The sequence below is a fragment of the Musca autumnalis genome, unplaced genomic scaffold (assembly GCF_047663935.1).
Source record: "Musca autumnalis isolate F117 unplaced genomic scaffold, ASM4766393v1 scaffold_4, whole genome shotgun sequence".
NCBI classification, from domain to species: Eukaryota; Metazoa; Arthropoda; class Insecta; order Diptera; family Muscidae; genus Musca; species Musca autumnalis.
In genome coordinates this window covers 209,620,542-209,646,156 of record NW_027411977.1, presented here as the reverse complement: position 1 = coordinate 209,646,156, position 25,615 = coordinate 209,620,542, and the positions used below count along the sequence as shown (strand labels likewise).

Here is a 25,615-nt window from a genome sequence, read left to right as displayed (position 1 = left end):
CCAGCACAATTTAGCATTCGTAACATCATCCAAAGCATTGGTCCCTGATGCAATCTCCATGGTAATGCTTAAAGAGCTGGATAAGCCGGTAGTTCGGTATCCTACCATAGTGATTAACCTGTCGCTATCCAACCACATCTCACCCGAAGTCTGGAAAATGGGCAGATTGGTCTCGCTGCTGAAGTCAGGCAAGGTTGCCAAGAAAGATGAATCGTACAGATCGATTTCGGTTTTGCCGCCCGTGGCAAAGTCTTTTGAGACTTTACTTCTCCCCAGCGTCTGCATGGGTGCCGTAAGCAGCACTGCACAACAAAAGCTCTGCACACCATATCCATAGCAAGCCGTGTAATAGAACAGTGTTGGTGACAAAAGATTTTGATACTGTCGAGCTCTCCATGCTGTTTGAGGACATTGCGCTGACTACCCTCCGAACAGGTTTGAAACATTGGATTATCAATTATACGAGTTTACGTCAGTCGTATGTGGAATTCAGGAATGAGCAAGAAACAGGGAGTTCCCCAAGGTGGGGTAATATCTCCGAAATTGTTTAACGTCAACCTCTCCTGTAGTCCACACATTCCAGACGGCATAATGATCGTAACATATGCGGATTATTTACGATCTTGGAGTCAGGTACCTTCCCTGATGTCATTTGTGGAAGGTTGAAGACTATATGGGGTGACGTAGGGGATGGAAGATACCAAGCAACGGTCCTGACCGGTTTTAACATGGCAAAGCCCAGGATTTATCTTGGTCCCTCTGTCATCTCAAGTGGACACTGACCTCCCCGTGGTGTCACCTGGGGAACTGCCTTTAACAACCGTTAAAGGTAGTGAGCTAACATGTGCCGCGCGTTCACCCATAAGAACGTTAAAAACTTCGGTTTGGGCGTCGGGTTAGTAACCCTCCCCTAGAAAAAACACCCTACTATGAAAAAACGAAAGAAAAGAAAAACAGACCCCTCTGAAGTTGACGAACCCCGCAAACGTTTTAAGGACCATGATCTGGAAATCTGCACCTGGAATGTTCGCACTCTTTATAAAGAAGGTGCGGTCTTCGCATTGGCAGACGTACTTGAAAAGTACAAGACCGATATTACTGCCATACAGGAAATACGATGGATTGGGAAAGACGTCACAACAACACCTAAAGGTGACTCACTGTATTATAGCTGAGATGACGTAAAGCATGAGTTTGGTTGCGGATTCGTAGTTAGTCGGAGAATAAAACATCTGGTATCCAGCTTCACCCCAGTGAATGAAAGACTTGCTGCAATTCGGATAAAAGCTAAATTCTTCAACATCAGCTTTATTTGCGCTCATGCTCCCACTGAAGAAAAGGACGAACAGACCAAAGATATATTTTACGAGCGCTTAGAAGAAACATATGAAAGTTGCCCTGCCCATGACATTAAAATAATTCTAGTCGATTTTAATGCCAAAATTGGAAAGGAGAATATCTTTGGCTCAACAGTCGGGAAATTCAGTCTCCACAGTGAAACATCTGACAATGGTATGAGGCTGATAGACTTTGCAGCTGCAAAAAACATGGTAGTTAGCTGTACCAGATTTAATCATCTCGATATTCATAAGGGCACCTGGCTGTCTCCAGATCAGAAAACAAGAAACCAAATTGATCATGTTGTGATAGATGGAAGGCATTCATCGAGCGTGTTGGATGTACGATCGTTCCGAGGCGCAAACATTGATTCGGACCACTACCTTGTTGCAGCAAAGGTACGCACCCGCTTAAACGTAGCAAACAAAGTACGAACAGACACAACACGAAAGTTAGACATCGGTAAGCTGCAATCACAACAGATAGCCACAGTATATTCCACTCAACTAGCCCAATTGCTAATAAAAGCACTCCTCATCCCGATAGCATATCAGCGCAATGGCAAAGCATTGCCCACTCCATGCAAACAGCCGCAAAATCCATACTTGGATACCAGAAACCTCCACCAAGGAATCCATGGTATGATGAGGAGTGTCGTGCTGCCACCGAAGAGAAAAATGCGGCATATAAGGCTACTTTACAATCCATAGCAACGCGTAGCGCACGAGAGAGATACAGGAAGAAAAGGAGAGAGGAGAAACGTCTTTTCCGCAGGAAAAAGAGAGAGATGGAAAAGCGGGAGTGTGAAAAAATCGAGATGTACAGGAGCCAGAATGAAGTCCGAAAATTCTACCAAAGAGTCAAGCATCAAACTGATGGCTTTGGTACAGGCACATCCTCCTGTAGAGACCAGCAAGGTAATTTGGTAACTGATACAGATAGTGTACTCAGGATATGGAAAGAACATTTTTCAAATCTGTTGGTATCCAATAGCAGCGAAGACGACGAAGATACCACAGTCCCAATCCCAGAAGATGGTATTGAATGTATACCGCCCAGCCAAGATGAGGTAAAGACAGCAATAAATCGGCTGAAGAATAATAAGGCAGCAGGGGCCGATGGATTACCAGCCGAGCTGTTCAAAACCGGAGGCGATACGCTGATAAGGTGTATTCATCAGCTAGTTAGCACCATCTGGCAGGAAGAACGAGTACCCGACGATTGGAATCTGAGTATCCTGTGCCCCGTCCACAAGAAGGGAGATAAGACTGTATGCTCTAACTATAGGGGCATAAGTCTACTCCCTATTGCCTACAAGATCGTGTCAGGGATATTGTGCGAACGACTAAAGCCTATGGTCAACGAGATAATTGGACCATACCAATGTGGCTTTAGACCTGGCAAGTCCACCATTGACCAGATATTTACCCTGCGGCAAATCCTGGAGAAGACCCAAGAGATGCAGATCGACACCTACCACCTTTTTGTCTTCGACAGCCCGCTGCGTTCAAAGGTATTCCAAGCCTTGTCTGAATTTGGTATTCCCGCAAAGCTCATCCGGCTTTGTAAAATGACTTTAACTGACACGAGGTCCTCAGTTAAAATAGGAAAGAACCTCTCCGAAGAGTTTGGTACCAAAAGAGGTTTCAGACAAGGAGACAGCCTTTCGTGTGACCTCTTCAACATCCTGCTAGAAAAGGTTATACGAGAGGCAAACGTCAAAAGAAGTGGCACTATCTACCCCAATAGTCACATGTTACTTGCCTATGCTGATGACATAGACATCATGGGCCAATCAGTAAAAGAAGTAACTGATACCTTTATAAAGGTCGAAGGAGAATCTGCTAAGGTGGGTCTGGCGGTAAACGGTGAGAAGACCAAGTTGATGGTGTCGACGCGCAATGCGTCCATTGAGATCGGACCAACTGTTGAAGTTGGTTCCTATAATTTTTAGGTAGTAAAATACTTCGTATACCTCGGCACCTCCGTAAACACAACAAACGACATCAGTTGTGAAATAAAAAGAAGAATTGTATTGGCCAACAGATGCTACTTTGGTTTAAGTAAGCAGTTTAAAAACAGAGCCACATCTCGTCAAACAAAAATAACGCTCTACAAAACACTGATACTACCCGTGCTGATGTATGGCTCCGAAGCCTGGGTACTTGCGCAAGCAGACATGGCAGTGCTTGGTGTGTTTGAGAGAAAAATTCTTTGAAAGATCTACGGACCAATCTGCGTTGACGGTGAATATCGACGTCGCATGAACCACGAGCTGTATCTGCTATACAACGACATCAATATAGTTAAACGTATCGAGATGCAGCGATTGCGTTGGCTAGGCCATATCATAAGAATGAGCGATGATGAAGCCGCTAAAAAGGCGTATGAATACATGCCACATGGCGGTGCACGCAGAATTGGCAGGCCAAGGAATAGATGGCGTAAACAAGTGGATGATGAGATGAAAAGGCGCGGTATTCCAGAGTGCAAAGCAACAAATAGAGAGGAATGGAGATCTCTTCTTAGTTCGGCCTATAGAACAAATGTTCTGTAATGGGCCAGCTAAGTAAGTAAGTGAAGACTATATGATTGCTCTTACCACCTTTTTCCACGTGAGTATATGGAAATATACGCCACTATATTTCACGCCAAGTGAAAATGATGAGCAACAGCAGAAGATACAAAGTAAGCAAAGATACATAGCTTCCCGACGGATCGCTTGATAGTAGCGATCATTGACAGTGTCGGCGTATTAGAGCCAGCTTTATGATGTCTGTATGTGTTTACAGCAAAGCTGTTGCGGTTAAAATCCTTCTAACCCTTTAATCCTCTAATATAGTTTTGTGGCTCCATTGAAGTCACAAACCAAGGAATTGGTTGATAAACCTTTTCGGCATTATTTTATTTCCGGTATACAAACAGACATAACAACCTTCATCAATATTAAAAAAAATATTTCTGTTTATTTGTAATAAACTCTCGTCTCTGCACATCCATCCAAATGGAGCTGAAGCAAAGGTTCAAAATGTGTGGTATTACACACTTACTTAAATTTTCAATTTCATCATGTAATTATTTTCACATAATAATACCCTTCTTCAAATATTCTATTGAATTTCCACTACTTCCCTTTCAGTCATAAAATTGGAAAATTCTTCATCACATGACAACAACCATTGGCCATATGTTTTCCTTGAAATTTCCATTGGAAGATTTACAAGTACGTACCGTGGCTACGGTGGCTGGTTGACTGGCGTACTGAAAGTGAAAGTCATATGAGAATTTTAGTGTCAATTTTGACATTTATGACTTGTCAAAAAGTGTTTATGTTTTCTTATTCACAAAACCTTGGCATTTTGAGTCTACAACCCTACAGCTTGAAATTGAAAATATCCATTTCAGAGAAGAAGGCAGGCATCTATTGGTGGTCTACTTGATTGCAGCACCTTTTCATGTGCCAGGAATTTACAGACATATTTAAACTTGAAAAGGGTTTGAGAAAGTGAAATTTATGGGAATTAAATGCATTTCGAGATGTTTTAATAAAAACAGAAAATATTTAAAAGTAAAATTATTGGTGCTGCACAGACATTTAGTTGAGATTTTTTACCATTTTGTATGTCAATATGTCAATGAAAACTAGACATGTATTGACAGTATTTATATTATAAATTTAATAAATAATTTTAATAAAATAAATTTTATATTCTCTGTGACTATTATTTTTAGTCAGATCGATGTACAATTTGCTTTCGTCCTGTTTCGTTTTAGCGAAGGAATGTTTTATTTCTTATTTTATTTTAGTAATGAGTATTGGTCCTCCTAAAAGTATGCTGTGCTTTTTGATTACCGCATTAATCTATTACAAACTGTGACGACTTAAATCGGTGGGTGGCATTGTTAGATTTTTAGACATGTTTTCAGTGAATTTCTAAAGAATATTTTTGAAAGGACTTTCAAAGATACAGTCGAACGGACTTTCAAGACGATTCAGAATCACAGCAATTTATAAAAACAAGCATTTCCATTCTTTTTTTCACATCAAAAAATCACTTTTATTAAATAACATTCTCCACAACATTTAACATCTCTCCACAACATCATATTGAGGATCTCTGGCCGTACGTAACAATTGTCCATATTTATCGGTGAATTGTTCAAAACCATATTGCATAAATAATCGCAGCATTTCCTTTTCTTCAGCTGTGGTATTCCGTTTCATTAACTTTTGTATATTATTTCCAAAAGCTTGAACAATTCGATTCAACTTATCGATGCATTTTTCATTGTCTTTGTGTTCATCGTAGATATGCAAAACCGACTCCCAATCTTGTTTGTACCGGCGATAGCTGGATGTTGAGGGCATATCTTTGAGTACACCTTGAATCATTGGTTTCATATTGGCGGCCATTTCTTTCATAACTTGATAGGAATCCTTTTGCTGGACTTCAGCCGAGGAGATCTATGTTATGAGGAGAGTGGAAAAATTAGAGAATATGGATTAATTTTTTATATGTTTAGGAAAACTTACCCCAAATATTAGACCAATAAATAAAATAATGTTGATAACTTTCATCTTTGCTATGAATCGTCAATTTGTGTTTACTTTTGAAATGTCTAATTGCAACTGATTGTCGAAAGTGTTTTGTTGTGTTTTCTTAGAATGTCAGTGAATAAGTTCGAATTGTTGTCAGAGTCTGTTAAGGTCAACCTTATCACATATTTTACAGATTAGAAGGTATTTGTGTATTTAAACTTAGATTGATGGTGAAGAAAGAACCGCATTAAGTTAGGTATACACATCCATATGTGCATAGCCTGGACATCCCGCAGCCAAATGGTCGACAAGAATTTTGGTAATACCCTTGAGTCTTTCTCCAGAATTTGTCGCATGTTAAAAACTTGTTCGATGGTGCATATGCTTGGTCAAAAACTGAAGTTTTCCCATAGAAAATCTTATTCAGCCAGGCTGAATTGAAGTTTTCCCATAGAATGAAAGTTGTCCCCATAGAAAACCTTATTCAGCCAAGCTGAATTGAAGTTTTCCCATAGAAAACCTTATTCAGCCAAGCTGAATTAAAGTTTTCCCTTAGAAAACCTTATTCAGCTAGGCTGAATTAAAGTTTTTCCATAGAAAACCATATTCAGCTTGGCTGAATTAAAGTTTTCCCATAGAAAACCATATTCAGCTAGGCAAAATTAAAGTTTTCCCATAGAAAACTTTATTCAGCTAGGCAAAATTAAAGTTTTCCCATAGAAAACTTTATTCAGCCAGGCTGAACTAAAGTTTTCCCTTAGAAAACCTTATTCAGCTAGGCTGAATTAAAGTTTTTCCATAGAAAACCATATTCAGCTTGGCTGAATTAAAGTTTTCCCATAGAAAACCATATTCAGCTAGGCAAAATTAAAGTTTTCCCATAGAAAACTTTATTCAGCCAGGCTGAATTGAAGTTTTCCATAGAAAACCTTATTCAGCCAGGCTGATTGGAAGTTTTCCCATAGAATAAAAGTTTTCCCCATAGAAAACCTTATTCAGCCAGGCAGAATGAAAGTTTTCCCATAGAATCCATATTCAGCCAGGCGGAATTGAAGTTTTTCCATAGAAAACCTTATTCAACCAGGCTGAATTAAAGTTTTCCCATAAAATAAAAGTTTTCCCCGTAGAAAACTTTATTCAACCAAGCAGAATGAAAGTTTTCCACTTAGAAAACCTTATACAGCCTGGCTGAATTGAAGTTTTCCCATAGAAATCCTTATTCAGCCAGGCTGAATTAAAGTTTTCCCATAGAAAACTTTATTCAGCCAGGCTGATTTGAAGTTTTCTCATAAAAAACCTTATTCAGCCAGGCTGAATTGAAGTTTTCCCATAGTAAACCTTATTCAGCCAGGGTGAATTGAAGTTTTCCCATGGTAAACCTTATCCAGCCAGGCTGAATTGAAGTTTTCCTATAGAAAACCTTATTCAGCCAGGCTGAGTTGAAGTTTTCTCACAGAAAACCTTATTCAACCAGGCTGATTTGAAGTTTTCCCATAAAATAAAAGTTTTTCCCGTAGAAAACCTTATTCAACCAAGCAGAATGAAAGTTTTCCACTTAGAAAACCTTATACAGCCTGGCTGAATTGAAGTTTTCCCATAGAAATCCTTATTCAGCCTGGCTGAATTGAAGTTTTCCCATAGAAATCCTTGTTCAGCCAGGCTGAACTAAAGTTTTCCCATAGAAAACTTTATTCAGCCAGGCTGATTTGAAGTTTTCTCATAAGAAACCTTATTCAGCCAGGCTGAATTGAAGTTTTCCCATAGTAAACCTTATTCAGCCAGGCTGAATTGAAGTTTTACCATGGTAAACCTTATCCAGCCAGGCTGAATTGAAGTTTTCCTATAGAAAACCTTATCCAGCCAGGCTGAATTGAAGTTTTCCTATAGAAAACCTTATTCAGCCAGGCTGAATTGTAGTTTTCCCATAGAAAACCTTATTCAGCCAGGCTGAATTTAAGTTTTCCCATAGATATCCTTATTCAGCCAGGCTGAATTTAAGTTTTCCCATAGACAACCTTATTCAGCCAGGCTGAATTTAAGTTTTCCCATAGAATGAAAGCTTTTCCCATAGAAAACCTTATTCAGCCAGGCGAAATTGAAGTTCTCCCATAGAAAACCTTATTCAACCAGGATGAATTGAAGTTTTCACATAGAAAACTTTATTCAGCCAGGCTGATTTGAAGTTTTCTCATAGGAAACCTTATTCAGCAAGGCTGAATTGAAGTTTTCCCACAGTAAACCTTATTCAGCCAGGCTGAATTGAAGTTTTCCCATAGTAAACCTTATCCAGGCAGGCTGAATTGAAGTTTTCCTATAGAAAACCTTATCCAGCTAGGCTGCATTGTAGTTTTCCCATAGAAAACCTTATTCAGCCAGGTTGAATTTAAGTTTTCCCATAGTAAACCTTATTCAGCCAGGCTGAATTTAAGTTTTCCCATAGAATGAAAGTTTTTCCCATAGAAAACCTTATTCAGCCAGGCAGAATGAAAGTTTTCCATTTAGAAAACCTTATACAGCCAAGCTGAATTGAAGTTTTCCCCATAGAAAACCTTATTCAGCCAGGCAGAATAAAAGTTGTCACATAGAAAACCTTATTCAGCCAGGCTGAGTTGAAGTTTTCTCACAGAAAACCTTATTCAGCCAGGCTGATTTGAAGTTTTCTCATAGAAAACCTTATTCAGCCAGGCTGAATTGAAGTTTTCCCATAGAAAACCTTATTCAGCCAGGCTGAATTGAAGTTTTCCCATAGAAAACCTTATTCAACCAGGCTGAATTGAAGATTTCCCATAGAATAAAAGTTTTCCCCATAGAAACCCTTATTCAGCCAGGCAGAATGAAAATTTTCCCACAGAAAACCTTAGTCAGCCTGTCTGAATTAAAGTTTTCCCATAGAAAAAATGCCCCTTGTCCTCTAAAGAAAGTTCGTGTAAAATAGTTTTCAACTGCGAAGTAATCGCTGTCAGGACGCGAAAGATATCACATGGGACAAGACCGGAACATGTCAAATAACAAAATCTACATTTACACTCGGCTTACATAGTCAAGCTTAAAGTTCTTTAATAGGGAAGAAGCACTTTTTAATATGTTTCTTTGGAAAAAGAGCTTTTACAGTTCGTCTATTCTATTAGGATTGAACACATTTTTAAGATACCCGATACCTTTTAAATATAACCGACGGAAGACTTGATAGTAGCGATCATGGACAAGATCAGATAAGTAGTACAATGTACACTAGGGAGACCCTAATGTACATACATATATATAAACCTTAATCAATATAAGTCGATATTTACATTCGGCAACATTACATGCGGCAATTGTCAGTTTGTCCGTGAGAGAGGGTGTTGAGATGCAAAAGGTTGCCATATACCTCACCTCTCTCTCTCCATCAAACTGACAATTGCTGCAAGGAAAATTGCCTAATATAAATACGGACTAACAAATATTTCTGTTTATTTGTATTATTTTCATGTCTACACATCCATACACATCCATGGAGCTGCAGCAATGGTTCAATATGTGTACACACACACAACTAAATTTTCAATTTCATCATGTAATTATTTTCAAATAATACTCTTCATCCAATATTCTACTTCCCACTACTTCCCTTTCAGCAATAAAATTGGAAAATTTTTCGTCACTTGACAACAACATTGGCCATATGTTTTCTTAGAAATTTCCATTGGAAGATGTACAAGTACGGTGGCTGGCCACCGACGTACGAGTACTGAAGTTAAAAGTCATAAGAGTATTTTAGTGTCAATTTTGACATTTATGACTTGTCAAAAAGAGTTTATGTTTGTTATTTTACTCATAGAACCGTGGCATTTTAACTCTACAACTGTACAGTTTGAAAGGAAATATCCATCCAAAGGTGAAGAAGATATCTACTGTTGTCAGTCTACTTGATTGCAGCACCTTTTCATATGCCAAGCCTTTATATGCTAACGTACTTGAAACTCGTAAGAGTTTTAAATTAAATATGAACTCTTTTCTTGAAAGTGAAATGTATGTGAATTAAATAGATTTCGAGTCGTTTTAATAAAAACAGAAAATATTTAAAAGCAAAATTATTGGTGCTGCACAGATGTTTAATTGAGATTTTTATGTCAACGAAAAATTAGACATGATGTATTGGCGGTATTTGTAGTATAAGTTAAATAAATGCATTTAAATAAATCATTTTTATATCCTCTATGACTAAAATAAAAGTAATATTTAGGTAGATCATTGTTTTGAACAATTTTCCCTTTGTTTTGTAACCCCATTTTTAACAAATTAATTTTGTTTATTTCTTGTTCTATTTTAATTATTAGTATTGGACGTCCTAAAAGTATGCTTTGTTTCTTGATCACCCTTCCAATCTCTCACAAATTGTGACGACCTAAGATGGTGGGTGGCATAAAAAAATATTCTTTAAAAAATCCACGTTGTTGGTGGTTTGAAAAAAAAATATTCTTTAAAAAATCCACGTTGTTGGTGGTTTGAAAAAAAAAAATCTTTAAAAAATCCACGTTGTTGGTGGTTTGAAAAAAAATATTCTTTAAAAAATCCACGTTGTTGGTGGTTTGAAAAAAAATATTCTTTAAAAAATCCACGTTGTTGGTGGTTTGAAAAAAAAAATATTCTTTAAAAAATCCACGTTGTTGGTGGTTTGAAAAAAAAATATTCTTTAAAAAATCCACGTTGTTGGTGGTTTGAAAAAAAAAAATATTCTTTAAAAAATCCACGTTGTTGGTGGTTTAAAAAAAATATTCTTTAAAAAATCCACGTTGTTGGTGGTTTGAAAAAAATATTCTTTAAAAAATCCACGTTGTTGGTGGTTTGAAAAAAATATTCTTTAAAAAATCCACGTTGTTGGAGGTTTGAAAAAAATATTCTTTAAAAAATCCACGTTGTTGGTGGTTTGAAAAAATATTCTTTAAAAAATCCACGTTGTTGGTGGTTTGAAAAAAATATTCTTTAAAAAATCCACGTTGTTGGTGGTTTGAAAAAAATATTCTTTAAAAAATCCACGTTGTTGGTGGTTTGAAAAAAATATTCTTTAAAAAATCCACGTTGTTGGTGGTTTGAAAAAAATATTCTTTAAAAAATCCACGTTGTTGGTGATTTGAAAAAAATATTCTTTAAAAAATCCACGTTGTTGGTGATTTGAAAAAAATATTCTTTAAAAAATCCACGTTGTTGGTGGTTTGAAAAAAATATTCTTTAAAAAATCCACGTTGTTGGTGGTTTGAAAAAAATATTCTTTAAAAAATCCACGTTGTTGGTGGTTTGAAAAAAATATTCTTTAAAAAATCCACGTTGTTGGTGGTTTGAAAAAAATATTCTTTAAAAAATCCACGTTGTTGGTGGTTTGAAAAAAATATTCTTTAAAAAATCCACGTTGTTGGTGGTTTGAAAAAAATATTCTTTAAAAAATCCACGTTGTTGGTGGTTTGAAAAAAATATTCTTTAAAAAATCCACGTTGTTGGTGGTTTGAAAAAAATATTCTTTAAAAAATCCACGTTGTTGGTGGTTTGAAAAAAATATTCTTTAAAAAATCCACGTTGTTGGTGGTTTGAAAAAAATATTCTTTAAAAAATCCACGTTGTTGGTGGTTTGAAAAAAATATTCTTTAAAAAATCCACGTTGTTGGTGGTTTGAAAAAAATATTCTTTAAAAAATCCACGTTGTTGGTGGTTTGAAAAAAATATTCTTTAAAAAATCCACGTTGTTGGTGGTTTGAAAAAAATATTCTTTAAAAAATCCACGTTGTTGGTGGTTTGAAAAAAATATTCTTTAAAAAATCCACGTTGTTGGTGGTTTGAAAAAAATATTCTTTAAAAAATCCACGTTGTTGGTGGTTTGAAAAAAATATTCTTTAAAAAATCCACGTTGTTGGTGGTTTGAAAAAAATATTCTTTAAAAAATCCACGTTGTTGGTGGTTTGAAAAAAATATTCTTTAAAAAATCCACGTTGTTGGTGGTTTGAAAAAAATATTCTTTAAAAAATCCACGTTGTTGGTGGTTTGAAAAAAATATTCTTTAAAAAATCCACGTTGTTGGTGGTTTGAAAAAAATATTCTTTAAAAAATCCACGTTGTTGGTGGTTTGAAAAAAATATTCTTTAAAAAATCCACGTTGTTGGTGGTTTGAAAAAAATATTCTTTAAAAAATCCACGTTGTTGGTGGTTTGAAAAAAATATTCTTTAAAAAATCCACGTTGTTGGTGGTTTGAAAAAAATATTCTTTAAAAATCCACGTTGTTGGCGGTTTGAAAAAAATATTCTTTAAAAAATCCACGTTGTTGGTGGTTTGAAAACAATATTCTTTAAAAAATCCACATTGTTGGTGGTTTGAAAAAAATATTCTTTAAAAAATCCACGTTGTTGGTGGTTTGAAAAAAATATTCTTTAAAAAATCCACGTTGTTGGTGGTTTGTAAAAAATATTCTTTAAAAAATCCACGTTGTTGGTGGTTTGAAAACAATATTCTTTAAAAAATCCACGTTGTTGGTGGTTTGAAAACAATATTCTTTAAAAATCCACTTTGTTGGCGGTTTGAAAAAAATATTCTTTAAAAAATCCACGTTGTTGGTGGTTTGAAAAGAATATTCTTTAAAAAATCCACGTTGTTGGTGGTTTGAAAAAAATATTCTTTAAAAAATCCACGTTGTTGGTGGTTTGTAAAAAATATTCTTTAAAAAATCCACGTTGTTGGTGGTTTGAAAAAAATATTCTTTAAAAAATCCACGTTGTTGGTGGTTTGAAAAAAATATTCTTTAAAAAATCCACGTTGTTGGTGGTTTGAAAAAAATATTCTTTAAAAAATCCACGTTGTTGGTGGTTTAAAAAAATATTCTTTAAAAAATCCACGTTGTTGGTGGTTTAAAAAACAATATTCTTTAAAAAACCCACGTTGTTGGTGGTTTGAAAAAAATATTCTTTAAAAAATCCACGTTGTTGGTGGTTTGAAAAAAATATTCTTTAAAAAATCCACGTTGTTGGTGGTTTAAAAAACAATATTCTTTAAAAAACCCACGTTGTTGGTGGTTTGAAAAAAATATTCTTTAAAAAATCCACGTTGTTGGTGGTTTGAAAAAAATATTCTTTAAAAAATCCACGTTGTTGGTGGTTTAAAAAAATATTCTTTAAAAAATCCACGTTGTTGGTGGTTTAAAAAACAATATTCTTTAAAAAACCCACGTTGTTGGTGGTTTGAAAAAAATATTCTTTAAAAAATCCACGTTGTTGGTGGTTTGAAAAAAATATTCTTTAAAAATCTACGTTGTTGGTGGTTTGAAAAAAATATTCTTTAAAAATCCACGTTGTTGGTGGTTTGAAAAAAATATTCTTTCAAAATCCACGTTGTTGGCGGTTTGAAAAAAATATTCTTTAAAAATCTACGTTGTTGGTGGTTTGAAAAAAATATTCTTTAAAAATCCACGTTGTTGGTGGTTTGAAAAAAATATTCTTTCAAAATCCACGTTGTTGGTGGTTTGAAAAAAATATTCTTTAAAAATCCACGTTGTTGGCGGTTTGAAAAAAATATTCTTTAAAAAATCCACGTTGTTGGTGGTTTGAAAAAAATATTCTTTAAAAAATCCACGTTGTTGGTGGTTTGTAAAAAATATTCTTTAAAAAATCCACGTTGTCGGTGGTCTGTAAAAAAATATTCTTTAAAAAACCCACGTTGTTGGTGGTTTGAAAAAAAGTATTCTTTAAAAAATCCACGTTGTTGGTGGTTTGAAAAAAATATTCTTTAAAAAATCCACGTTGTTGGTGGTTTGAAAAAAATATTCTTTAAAAAATCCACGTTGTTGGTGGTTTGAAAAAAATATTCTTTAAAAAATCCACGTTGTTGGTGGTTTGTAAAAAATATTCTTTAAAAAATCCACGTTGTTGGTGGTCTGTAAAAAAATATTCTTTAAAAAATTCACGTTGTTGGTGGTTTGAAAAATATATTCTTAAAAAAATCCACGTTGTTGGTGGTTTGAAAAAAATATTCTTTAAAAAATCCACGTTGTTGGTGGTTTGTGTGTTTTCATTTGGAATATCAGGTGAGAGCTAGCTGTCGAGAGTATTTGGTTTTGTTCTAGTAGACTGTGAATAAATTCAAATTGTTTTTTACATCTGTAAAGGTCATCCTAATCACATAATTCAGAATAGGATTCATCATCCTCGTATATGCGATTCGTTCCGTTTGAACTCAATGTTGTTTTAAAATACGAGTACTTGTTTTCTTTCGATACATGAGAACTTCTTGGTTGATATTTTCATAATTTTGAAATATGACTGAAAACTCATAAATTTAAAAAATTTCATCTTCAAACAAAAAAAAGAAGGAAGGTTCTTTTGGCATTTGATATGGTTTACCGATCTTTCGTTTTGTTTTAAGAGAAATTTGTGTATCAATGTTTTTGTTGCATTCTAAAAGGACAGATGTTCCGTTACATCATTAAAATAACATCATCATATCCTCAAATCCTTGCTGCTCTTGCTTGAAATTATTACAAAGACAAGTACTTTAAAAGTCGTAAAAATTGTAATGTACAGCATATTTCCTGTCACATTTGTGGTTGTTGTTGTTGCTCTAAAAGCAGAGCTATGTTCCATCAAGGATTTCGATATTCATTGAAAAGACGCACACACACACTTGCATACATTTTAAAAGGTTGATACAAAGTGACATGTTGGACAACAAGTCACGCTTCTTATTGGATTGTGATGATGGACGTTAGGAACTGTACTTACATAGGTGCGTGTGACAAGAATGGAAATTGAATATGGATGGGAAGCTAGATATTGAAGAAAATAAAAATATTGGTGATAACACTGTGCAGCAACATTTCTGGGGTGTGGAAAATTCCGTTTGGGGATGAAACCCCTTGACTAGTATATTAAGAATCCAAAAGGAACTTTTCACCATAGGTCAAGTTTCTGAGATATCGTTTTTGGTTTTCCCCCTATAATACTTGGGAAGATAGCTTCATACCTCTCTTTGGCGTTATTGTAGCTACATACCTTTATATAACCAATAACGAATATATAGAAAAACAAAACTTATTTTCTTTTTGAACCAAGACCGAGTAAACATCAAAAGGACAATGAAAACGGTCAAAGAGAACCGTACCTAAAATTTTCTGAGCAAAATTTTTTAGAATATTTGGATGCTGAAAAATCTCATCATGTCGTACTTTTACTATGGTTCAAGAAATAAAGGACGAAAAGGATATGAAAGGAATTGAGTTAGAAGAATGAAATATTCTACAAAAAGATTCGCCAATCGATTTGACTGAAGACATGTATCCCCAAAACGAAGCTACAATAAAAGTATCTACGTTTTGTGGCTCTGATGGTGCTTGAAAAAATATTCTTTAAAAAATCCACGTTGTTGGTGGTTTACAAAAAAAAAATATTCATTAGAAAATCCAAGTTGTTGGTGATTTGAAAAAATATTCTTTAAAAAACCACGTTGTTGGTGGTTTGAAAAAATATTCTCTAAAAAATCCACGTTTTGTGGCTTGTAAAAAATATTTTAACAAACCTACGTTTTGTGGCTATGAACAAATTTAAATTAAAAAAATTCAGGTTTTGTGGCTCTGAAAAAAAAATATTTAAAAAATCAACGTCTTGTCTGTAGAGGGTGTCTATAAAAGCACTCTTTCTGAAAGAGGGTGTCTATAGAAGCACTCTTTCTGAAAGAGAGTGTCTTTCTTACAGAAAGGGTCTATAGAAGCACTCTTTCTGAAAGAGAGTGTCTTTCTTACAGAAAGGGTCTATAGAAGCACCCTTTCTTTCAGAAAGGGTCTATAGAAACACCCTTTCTTGCAGAAAGGGTCTATGGAAGCACCCTTTCTTTTAGAAAGGGTCCATAGAAGCACCCTTTCTTTTAGAAAGGGTCCATAGAAGCACCCTTTCTTTTAGAAAGGGTCTATAGAAGCACCCTTTCTTTGAGAAAGGGTCTATAGAAACACCCTTTCTTTGAGAAAGGGTCTATGGAAGCACCCTTTCTTTCAGAAAGGGTACATAGAAGCACCCTTTCTTTCCGAAAGGGTCTATAGAAGCACCCTTTCTTTCCGAAAGGGTCTATAGAAGCACCCTTTCTTTCCGAAAGGGTCTATGGAAGCACCCCCTCTTTCCGAAAGGGTCTATAGAAGCACCCTTTCTTTCCAAAAGGGTCTATAGAAACACCCTTTCTTGCAGAAAGGGTCTATGGAAGCACCCTTTCTTTCAGAAAGGGTCCATAGAAGCACCCTTTCTTTCAGAAAGGGTCCATAGAAGCACCCTTTCTTTTAGAAAGGGTCTATAGAAGCACCCTTTCTTTGAGAAAGGGTCTATAGAAGCACCCTTTCTTTAAGAAAGGGTCTATAGAAGCACCCTTTCTTTCCGAAAGGGTCTATAGAAGCACCCTTTCTTTCCGAAAGGGTCTATGGAAGCACCCCCTCTTTCCGAAAGGGTCTATAGAAGCACCCTTTCTTTCCGAAAGGGTCTATAGAAGCACCCTTTCTTTCCGAAAGGGTCTATAGAAGCACCCTTTCTTTTCGAAAGGGTCCATAGAAGCACCCTTTCTCTCCGAAAGGGTCTATAGAAGCACCCTTTCTTTCCGAAAGGGTCTATAGAAGCACCCTTTCTTTCCGAAAGGATCTATAGAAGCACCCTTTCTTTCCGAAAGGATCTATAGAAGCACCCTTTCTTTCCGAAAGGGTCTATAGAAGCACCCTTTCTCTCCGAAAGGGTTATAGAAGCACCCTTTTTTCCGAAAGGGTCTATAGAAGCACCCTTTCTTTGAGAAAGGGTCTATAGAAGCACCCTTTCTTTGAGAAAGGGTCTATAGAAGCACCCTTTCGTTGAGAAAGGGTCTATAGAAACACCCTTTCTTTGAGAAAGGGTCTATGGAAGCACCCTTTCTTTCAGAAAGGGTCTATAGAAGCACCCTTTCTTTCCGAAAGGGTCTATAGAAGCACCCTTTCTTTCCGAAAGGGTCTATAGAAGCACCCTTTCTTTCCGAAAGGGTCTATAGAAGCACCCTTTCTTTCCGAAAGGGTCTATAGAAGCACCCTTTCTTTCCGAAAGGGTCTATGGAAGCACCCCCTCTTTCCGAAAGGGTCTATAGAAGCACCCTTTCTTTCCGAAAGGGTCTATAGAAGCACCCTTTCTTTTCGAAAGGGTCCATAGAAGCACAATTTCTCTCCGAAAGAGTCTATAGAAGCACCCTTTCTTTCCGAAAGGGTCTATAGAAGCACCCTTTCTTTCCGAAAGGGTCTATAGAAGCACCCTTTCTCTCCGAAAGGGTCTATAGAAGCACCCTTTTTTCCGAAAGGGTCTATAGAAGCACCCTTTCTTTGAGAAAGGGTCTATAGAAACACCCTTTCTTTGAGAAAGGGTCTATAGAAACACCCTTTCTTTGAGAAAGGGTCTATGGAAGCACCCTTTCTTTCAGAAAGGGTCTATGGAAGCACCCTTTCTTTCCGAAAGGGTCTATAAAAGCACCCCTTCTTTCCGAAAGGGTCTATAGAAGCACCCTTTCTTTCCTAAAGGGTCTATAGAAGCACCCTTTCTTTCCGAAAGGGTCTACAGAAGCACCCTTTCTTTCCGAAAGGGTCTATGGAAGCACCCCCTCTTTCCGAAAGGGTCTATAGAAGCACCCCTTCTTTCCGAAAGGGTCTATAGAAGCACCCTTTCTTTCCTAAAGGGTCTATAGAAGCACCCTTTCTTTCCGAAAGGGTCTACAGAAGCACCCTTTCTTTCCGAAAGGGTCTACAGAAGCACCCTTTCTTTCCGAAAGGGTCTATAGAAGCACCCTTTCTTTCCGAAAGGATCTATAGAAGAACCCTTTCTTTCCGAAAGAATCTATAGAAGCACCCTTTCTTTCCGAAAGGGTCTATAGAAGCACCCTTTCTCTCCGAAAGTGTCTATAGAAGCACCCTTTTTTCCGAAAGGGTCTATAGAAGCACCCTTTCTTTCCGAAAGGATCTATAGAAGCACCCTTTCTTTCCGAAAGGGTCTATATAAGCACCATTCCTTTCCGAAAGGATCTATAGAAGCACCCTTTCTTTCCGAAAGGATCTATAGAAGCACCCTTTCTTTCCGAAAGGATCTATAGAAGCACCCTTTCTTTCCGAAAGGATCTATAGAAGCACCCTTCTTTCCGAACGGATCTATAGAAGCACCCTTTCTTTCCGAAAGGGTCTATAGAAGCACCCTTTCTATCCGAAAGGGTCTATAGAAGCATCCTTTCTATCCGAAAGGGTCTATAGAAGCACCCTTTCTTTCCGAAAGGGTCTATAGAAGCACCCTTTCTTTCCGAAAGGGGAAATAGAAACACCCTTTCTTTCCGATAGGGTCTATAGAAGCACCCTTTCTTTCCGATAGGGTCTATAGAAGCACCCTTTCTTTCCGAAAGGGTCTATAGAAGCACCCTTTCTTTCCGAAAGGGGAAATAGAAACACCCTTTCTTTCCGAAAGGGGAAATAGAAGCACCCTTTCTTTCCGAAAGGGGAAATAGAAGCACCCTTTCTTTCCCAAAGGGGAAATAGAAGCACCCTTTCTTTCCCAAAGGGGAAATAGAAGCACCCTTTCTTTCCGAAAGGGGAAATAGAAGCACCCTTTCTTTCCGAAAGGGGAAATAGAAGCACCCTTTCTTTCCGAAAGGGGAAATAGAAGCACCCTTTCTTTCCGAAAGGGGAAATAGAAGCACCCTTTCTTTCCGAAAGGGGAAATAGAAGCACCCTTTCTTTCCGAAAGGGGAAATAGAAGCACCCTTTCTTTCCGAAAGGGGAAATAGAAGCACCCTTTCTTTCCGAAAGGGGAAATAGAAGCACCCTTTCTTTCCGAAAGGGGAAATAGAAGCACCCTTTCTTTCCGAAAGGGGAAATAGAAGCACCCTTTCTTTCCGAAAGGGGAAATAGAAGCACCCTTTCTTTCCGAAAGGGGAAATAGAAGCACCCTTTCTTTCCGAAAGGGGAAATAGAAGCACCCTTTCTTTCCGAAAGGGGAAATAGAAGCACCCTTTCTTTCCGAAAGGAGAAATAGAAGCACCCTTTCTTTCCGAAAGGGGAAATAGAAGCACCCTTTCTTTCCGAAAGGGGAAATAGAAGCACCCTTTCTTTCCGAAAGGGGAAATAGAAGCACCCTTTCTTTCCGAAAGGGGAAATAGAAGCACCCTTTCTTTCCGAAAGGGGAAATAGAAGCACCCTTTCTTTCCGAAAGGGGAAATAGAAGCACCCTTACTTTCCGAAAGGGGAAATAGAAGCACCCTTTCTTTCCGAAAGGGGAAATAGAAGCACCCTTTCTTTCCGAAAGGGGAAATAGAAGCGCCCTTTCTTTCCGAAAGGGGAAATAGAAGCACCCTTTCTTTCCGAAAGGGGAAATAGAAGCACCCTTTCTTTCCGAAAGGGGAAATAGAAGCACCCTTTCTTTCCGAAAGGGGAAATAGAAGCACCCTTTCTTTCCGAAAGGGGAAATAGAAGCACCCTTTCTTTCCGAAAGCGTCAATAGAAGCACCCTTTCTTTCCGAAAGGGTCTATAGAAGCACCCTTTCTTTTAGAAAGGGTTTATAGAAGCACCAAAGGGTCTATAGAAGCACCCTTTATTTCAGAAAGGGTCTACAGAAGCACCCTTTATTTCAGAAAGGGTCTACAGAAGCATCCTTTTGTTCAGAAAGGGTCTATAGAAGCACCCTTTCTTACAGAGAAGGTCTATAGAAGCACCCTTTCTTACAGAGAAGGTCTTTAGAAGTACCCTTTTTTACAGAAGCACCGTTTATTATAGAAAGGGTCTACAGAAGCACCCTTTCTTATAGGAAAGGTCTACAGAAACACCCTTTATTGTAGAAAGGGTCTATATAAGCACCCTTTCTTTAAGAAAGGGTGTATAGAAGCATCAAAGGGTCTATAGAAGCACCCTTTCTTTCAGAAGGGTCTTTAGAAACACCATTTCTTTCAGAAAGGCTCTATAGAAACACGAAAGGGTCTATAGAAGCACCCTTTCTTTGAGAAAGGGTCTATAGAAGCACTCTTTCTCTGAGAAAGGGTCTATAGAAACACAATTTTTTGAGAAAGAGTATATAGAAGCACCCTTTCTTTGAGAAAGGGTCTATAGAAACACTTTTTCTTTGAGAAAGGGTCTATAGAAGCACCCTTTCTTTGAGAAAGGGTCTATAGAAGCACCCTTTCTTTGAGAAAGGGTCTATAGAAACACTTTTTCTTTGAGAAAGGGTCTATAGAAACACTTTTTCTTTGAGAAAGGGTCTATAGAAACACCCTTTCTTTGAGAAAGGATCTATAGAAGCACCCATTCTTTCAGAAGGGTCTATAGAAGCACCCTTTCTTTCAGAAAGGCTCTAAAGAAGCACCCTTCCTTTCAGAAAGGTCTATACAAGCACCCTTTCTCTTGAGAAAGGTCTACACAAGCACCCTTTCTCTTGAGAAAGGTCTATACAAGCACCCTTTCTCTTGAGAAAGGTCTATAGAAGCACCCTTTCTTTCAGAAGGGGTCTATAAAAGCACCAAAGGCTCTATAGAAGCACCCTTTCTTTCAGAAAAGGGTCTATAGAAGCGTCCTTTCTTTCAGAAAGGGTCTATAGAAGCACCCTTTCTTTGAGAAAAGGTCTTAAGAAGCACCATTTCTTTGAGAAAGGGTCTATAGAAGCACCCTTTCTTTGAGAAAGGGTCTATAGAAGCACCCTTTCTTTGAGAAAGGGTCTATAGAAACACTTTTTCTTTGAGAAAGGGTCTATAGAAGCACCCTTTCATTCAGAAATAGTCTATAGTAGCACACTTTCTTTCAGAAAGGGTCTATAGAAGCACCGTTCTTTAGAGAAAGTGTCTACAGAAGCACTGTTCTTTAGAGAAAGTGTCTATAGAAGCACCCTGGCCAATATTTAGTGGGCTTGGCGCACCGGCGTCGGAGTTTCCAAATACAATTTTTTGCATGCAAGGCAGACATGCTGACTTTTGTGCCACTATGGCGCCCAACTCTTTTATAGGCCCTTAAGATTTCTTTCTAAGGGTAATATAGGCTAAAGTGCTTGAAAGTTTCTACATACATACTTATCAAAAACTATAACCCAAACGAGACTGTACATCCAAAGCAATATACACACATAAAGTAATGTAACTACAAATTCATACCTTGCTCCCCCCCCCCCCCATCCGACTCCAAACCGTCTTCACCCAGCTCCAATTGTAATATGATCTGTAATAAAGACACATGTCATAAAGTAAATCACAACTTTTCTCAGGAGTTTAATGGACAGACGACACGGTACTTTAGCTCCAAAAATGTGTCATTGCTATCCGGAAAACATATCTCAAATGGAAGATTAATAATTCCGTTACATTAACTCAACAAAAAAGTGGATACTGATAGTTCCCCTCAAAAAAATCAAATTTAAAATTCTGCTTATTTTCCTCATTAAATGAAGCGCTTCAAATGTCATTGGCCTTTAAGATAAAAAAGAACACAAGAAAGTGTTTCTTCTTAAGAGAAATGAAAAATAGAGACAGGCTTCATTCTGCACACCTTTCGGTGTAATGGGAACATGTGTTACATTGCTGTAAGGTCTAACAAGCAGACCAAAAAAGTAAAGATTTAAAAACAATGTGTTTTTTTCTAGGATGCACTTCAAGTCACTTTTTTGTTGAAGACAGAATATAGGATTGCTGTTGTTGTATAAGCGCGAGTTACACATTTTACGCATGAATTCCAAAAATAAGAGAAGAAAGAAAAAACAGTATTGAATGAATTGAAGTGCAACCATGCCTTTATTGTTCGCTTCTCTTCTCCGGTGTCAATTGGAACAGCAGAGATTCATTCATTCAATAATGAGAGTGGGAAATTTTGAAAAAAACTAAGACATGTCTTATTGAACATTTTTGAAATAAGAAAATGTTTTTATCAAGCGTGAAGTTTTTTAAAAATATTTTTACCAAACGTGGATCTTTTTAAAAATATTTGTGTCAGCCGTGGATTTTTTAAAAATCGTTTTATCAGGCGTGGATTTTTTTAAAAATATCGCGATATTTTTCATTAAAATTTATTTATTTTGTTAATTTTATTTATTTATTTTTCAACGGAAAATATTAAAATTCTTAACAATATTCCTCATCAAATAATTCAGGATGACGAGCGTATTCCAGTCCTGCCTTATACAATGTATTGTAGTTTGGATTTTTATGTGATCGTGCTATCTCAAAAACTCTTTTACCATCTTCACTGTCATCAGACTTGAGTTTGCCAATTGCCTCGCGCAGTTTATGAATAATGGCTACCATTTTTGCACTGCATACAATTTTATTGTTGGGTTCATCGAATTCTCTTAATATCTCCTGAAAATCTTTCTTATAGTGGCTTAGTGTGTCTGGTATGTCCTTTACAGTATCTTGGAGTCTAACTTTAATATCGGCCATCATTACTTTAAAGTTTTCCTTGCCATCATCAGCAACATTGCGTTTTACTGGCACAGCTACTGAAGTCTATAGGGGAAAAAGATTTTTTTTTATTTTTGAAGGGTGGTATGAATTTACTTTTAAATAACCTGCAGAACTACAGCTAAAGCCAATAAAATTATTACAGCTTTCATGTTAGTGTAATTGTGTTTCTAACAAGATTCGAAAATGAACTGAATTTTAAAGCAATTTCTACAGGAAATTTATACGAAATTTTTATTGAATTGAATGTTCTTGAGAATTTGCTATAATACTTAAATTTTTGCAAACCTTATCACAAATAGCTCAAAGTCATAATTCTTTGTTTTTGTAGACACATAAAAAAGGTCAATCAATTATCGAAGATTGCCTTTCTTAGAAATTACGGAGATAGAGTGGGGGTGAAAAGAAACAATAAAACATTTCAAGATAAACCAAGAAAAAACGTGTAAAAATATTTTTAAAAATCCACGAGCCTTGGTGGGATCCCTAAAAATATTTTTAAAAATCCACGAGCCTTGGTGGGATCCCTAAAAATATTTTTAAAAATCCACGAGCCTTGGTGGGATCCCTAAAAATATTTTTAAAAATCCACGAGCCTTGGTAGGATCCCTAAAAATATTTCTAAAAATCCACGAGCCTTGGTAGGATCCCTAAAAATGTTTTTAAAAATCCACGAGCCTTGGTAGGATCCCTAAAAATATTTTTAAAAATCCACGAGCCTTGGTGGGATCCCTAAAAATATTTTTAAAAATCCACGAGCCTTGGTGGGATCCCTAAAAATATTTTTACAAATCCATGAGCCTTTGTGGGATCCCTAAAAATATTTTTAAAAATCCATGAGCCTTTGTGGGATCCCTAAAAATATTTTTAAAAATCCATGAGCCTTTGTGGGATCCCTAAAAATATTTTTAAACATCCACGAGCCTTTACAGGTTCCCTAAGAAAATATTTTTAAAAATCCACGAGACTTTATAGGTTCCCTAAGAAAATATTTTTAAACATCCACGAGCCTTGGTAGGATCCCTAAAAATATTTCTAAAAATCCACGAGCCTTGGTAGGATACCCTAAAAATATTTTTAAAAATCCACGAGCCTTGGTAGGATCCCTAAAAATATTTTTAAAAATCCACGAGCCTTGGTAGGATCCCTAAAAATATTTCTAAAAATCCACGAGCCTTGGTAGGATCCCTAAAAATATTTTTAAAAATCCACGAGCCTTGGTAGGATCCCTAAAAATATTTTTAAAAATCCACGAGCCTTGGTAGGATCCCTAAAAATATTTCTAAAAATCCACGAGCCTTGGTAGGATCCCTAAAAATATTTTTAAAAATCCACGAGCCTTGGTAGGATCCCTAAAAATATTTTTAAAAATCCACGAGCCTTGGTAGGATCCCTAAAAATATTTTTAAAAATCCACGAGCCTTGGTAGGATCCCTAAAAATATTTCTAAAAATCCACGAGCCTTGGTAGGATCCCTAAAAATATTTTTAAAAATCCACGAGCCTTGGTAGGATCCCTAAAAATATTTCTAAAAATCCACGAGCCTTGGTAGGATCCCTAAAAATATTTTTAGAAATCCACGAGCCTTGGTGGGATCCCTAAAAATATTTTTAGAAATCCCCGAGCCTTGGTGGGATCCCTAAAAATATTTTTAAAAATCCACGAGCCTTGGTGGGATCCCTAAAAATATTTTTAAAAATCCACGAGCCTTGGTGGGATCCCTAAAAATAATTTTAAAAATCCACGAGCCTTGGTGGGATCCCTAAAAATATTTTTAAAAATCCACGAGCTTTGGTAGGTTCCCTAAAAATAATTTTAAAAATCCACGAGCCTTGGTGGGAACCCTAAAAATAATTTTAAAAATCCACGAGCCTTGGTGGGATCCCTAAAAATATTTTTAAAAATCCACGAGCTTTGGTAGGTTCCCTAAAAATAATTTTAAAAATCCACGAGTATTGGTAGGTTCCCTAAAAATAATTTTAAAAATCTACGAGCCTTGGTGGGAACCCTAAAAATAATTTTAAAAATCCACGAGCTTTGGTAGGTTCCCTAAAAATAATTTTAAAAATCCACGAGCTTTGGTAGGTTCCCTAAAAATAATTTTAAAAATCCACTAGCTTTGGTGGGATCCCTAAAAATATTTTTAAAAATCCACGAGCCTTGGTGGGATCCCTAAATATATTTTTAAAAATCCACGAGCCTTGGTGGGATCCCTAAAAATATTTTTAAAAATCCACGAGCCTTGGTGGGATCCCTAAAAATATTTTTAAAAATCCACGAGCCTTGGTGGGATCCCTAAAAATATTTTTAAAAATCCACGAGCCTTGGTGGGATCCCTAAAAATATTTTTAAAAATCCACGAGCCTTGGTGGGATCCCTAAAAATATTTTTAAAAATCCACGAGCCTTGGTGGGATCCCTAAAAATATTTTTAAAATTCCACGAGCCTTGGTGGGATCCCTAAAAATATTTTTAAAAATCCACGAGCCTTGGTGGGATCCCTAAAAATATTTTTAAAAATCCACGAGCCTTGGTGGGATCCCTAAAAATATTTTTAAAAATCAACGAGCCTTGGTGGGATCCCTAAAAATATTTTTAAAAATCCACGAGCCTTGGTGGGATCCCTAAAAATATTTTTAAAAATCCACGAGCCTTGGTGGGATCCCTAAAAATATTTTTAAAAATCCACGAGCCTTGGTGGGATCCCTAAAAATATTTTTAAAAATCCACGAGCCTTGGTGGGATCCCTAAAAATATTTTTAAAAATCAACGAGCCTTGGTGGGATCCCTAAAAATATTTTTAAAAATCCACGAGCCTTGGTGGGATCCCTAAAAATATTTTTAAAAATCCACGAGTCTTGGTGGGATCCCTAAAAATATTTTTAAAAATCCACGAGCCTTGGTGGTATCCCTAAAAATATTTTTAAAAATCCACGAGCCTTGGTGGTATCCCTAAAAATATTTTTAAAAATCCACGAGACTTGGTGGGATCCCTAAAAATATTTTTAAAAATCCACGAGCCTTGGTGGTATCCCTAAAAATATTTTTAAAAATCCACGAGCCTTGGTGGTATCCCTAAAAATATTTTTAAAAATCCACGAGACTTGGTGGGATCCCTAAAAATATTTTTAAAAATCCACGAGCCTTGGTGGGATCCCTAAAAATATTTTTAAAAATCCACGAGCCTTGGTGGGATCCCTAAAAATATTTTTAAAAATCCACGAGCCGTGGTGAGATCCCTAAAAATATTTTTAAAAATCCACGAGCCTTGGTGGGATCCCTAAAAATATTTTTTAAAAATCCACGAGCCTTGGTAGCTT

General features: G+C 36.6%; 2 protein-coding genes across 2 annotated transcripts; both read right to left on the bottom strand.

The window, feature by feature from the left end:
* Positions 1 to 5,371: 5,371 nt before the first annotated feature.
* LOC141402159 (uncharacterized) lies at positions 5,372 to 5,998 on the bottom strand. Its single transcript, XM_073982929.1, has 2 exons — positions 5,873 to 5,998; positions 5,372 to 5,803 (listed from the first exon to the last, which is right to left on the bottom strand). Exons 1-2 carry the CDS (start codon positions 5,915 to 5,917, stop codon positions 5,423 to 5,425), a joined length of 426 nt encoding a protein of 141 aa, XP_073839030.1. The 5' UTR covers positions 5,918 to 5,998; the 3' UTR covers positions 5,372 to 5,422.
* A 15,892-nt stretch (positions 5,999 to 21,890) lies between these two features.
* On the bottom strand, positions 21,891 to 22,481 carry LOC141403639 (uncharacterized). The gene is made up of 2 exons (XM_073986370.1): positions 22,404 to 22,481; positions 21,891 to 22,341 (listed from the first exon to the last, which is right to left on the bottom strand). The coding sequence occupies exons 1-2, from the start codon at positions 22,446 to 22,448 to the stop codon at positions 21,958 to 21,960; spliced, it is 429 nt and encodes a 142-aa protein (XP_073842471.1). The 5' UTR covers positions 22,449 to 22,481; the 3' UTR covers positions 21,891 to 21,957.
* Between the last annotated feature and the right edge of the window lie 3,134 nt (positions 22,482 to 25,615).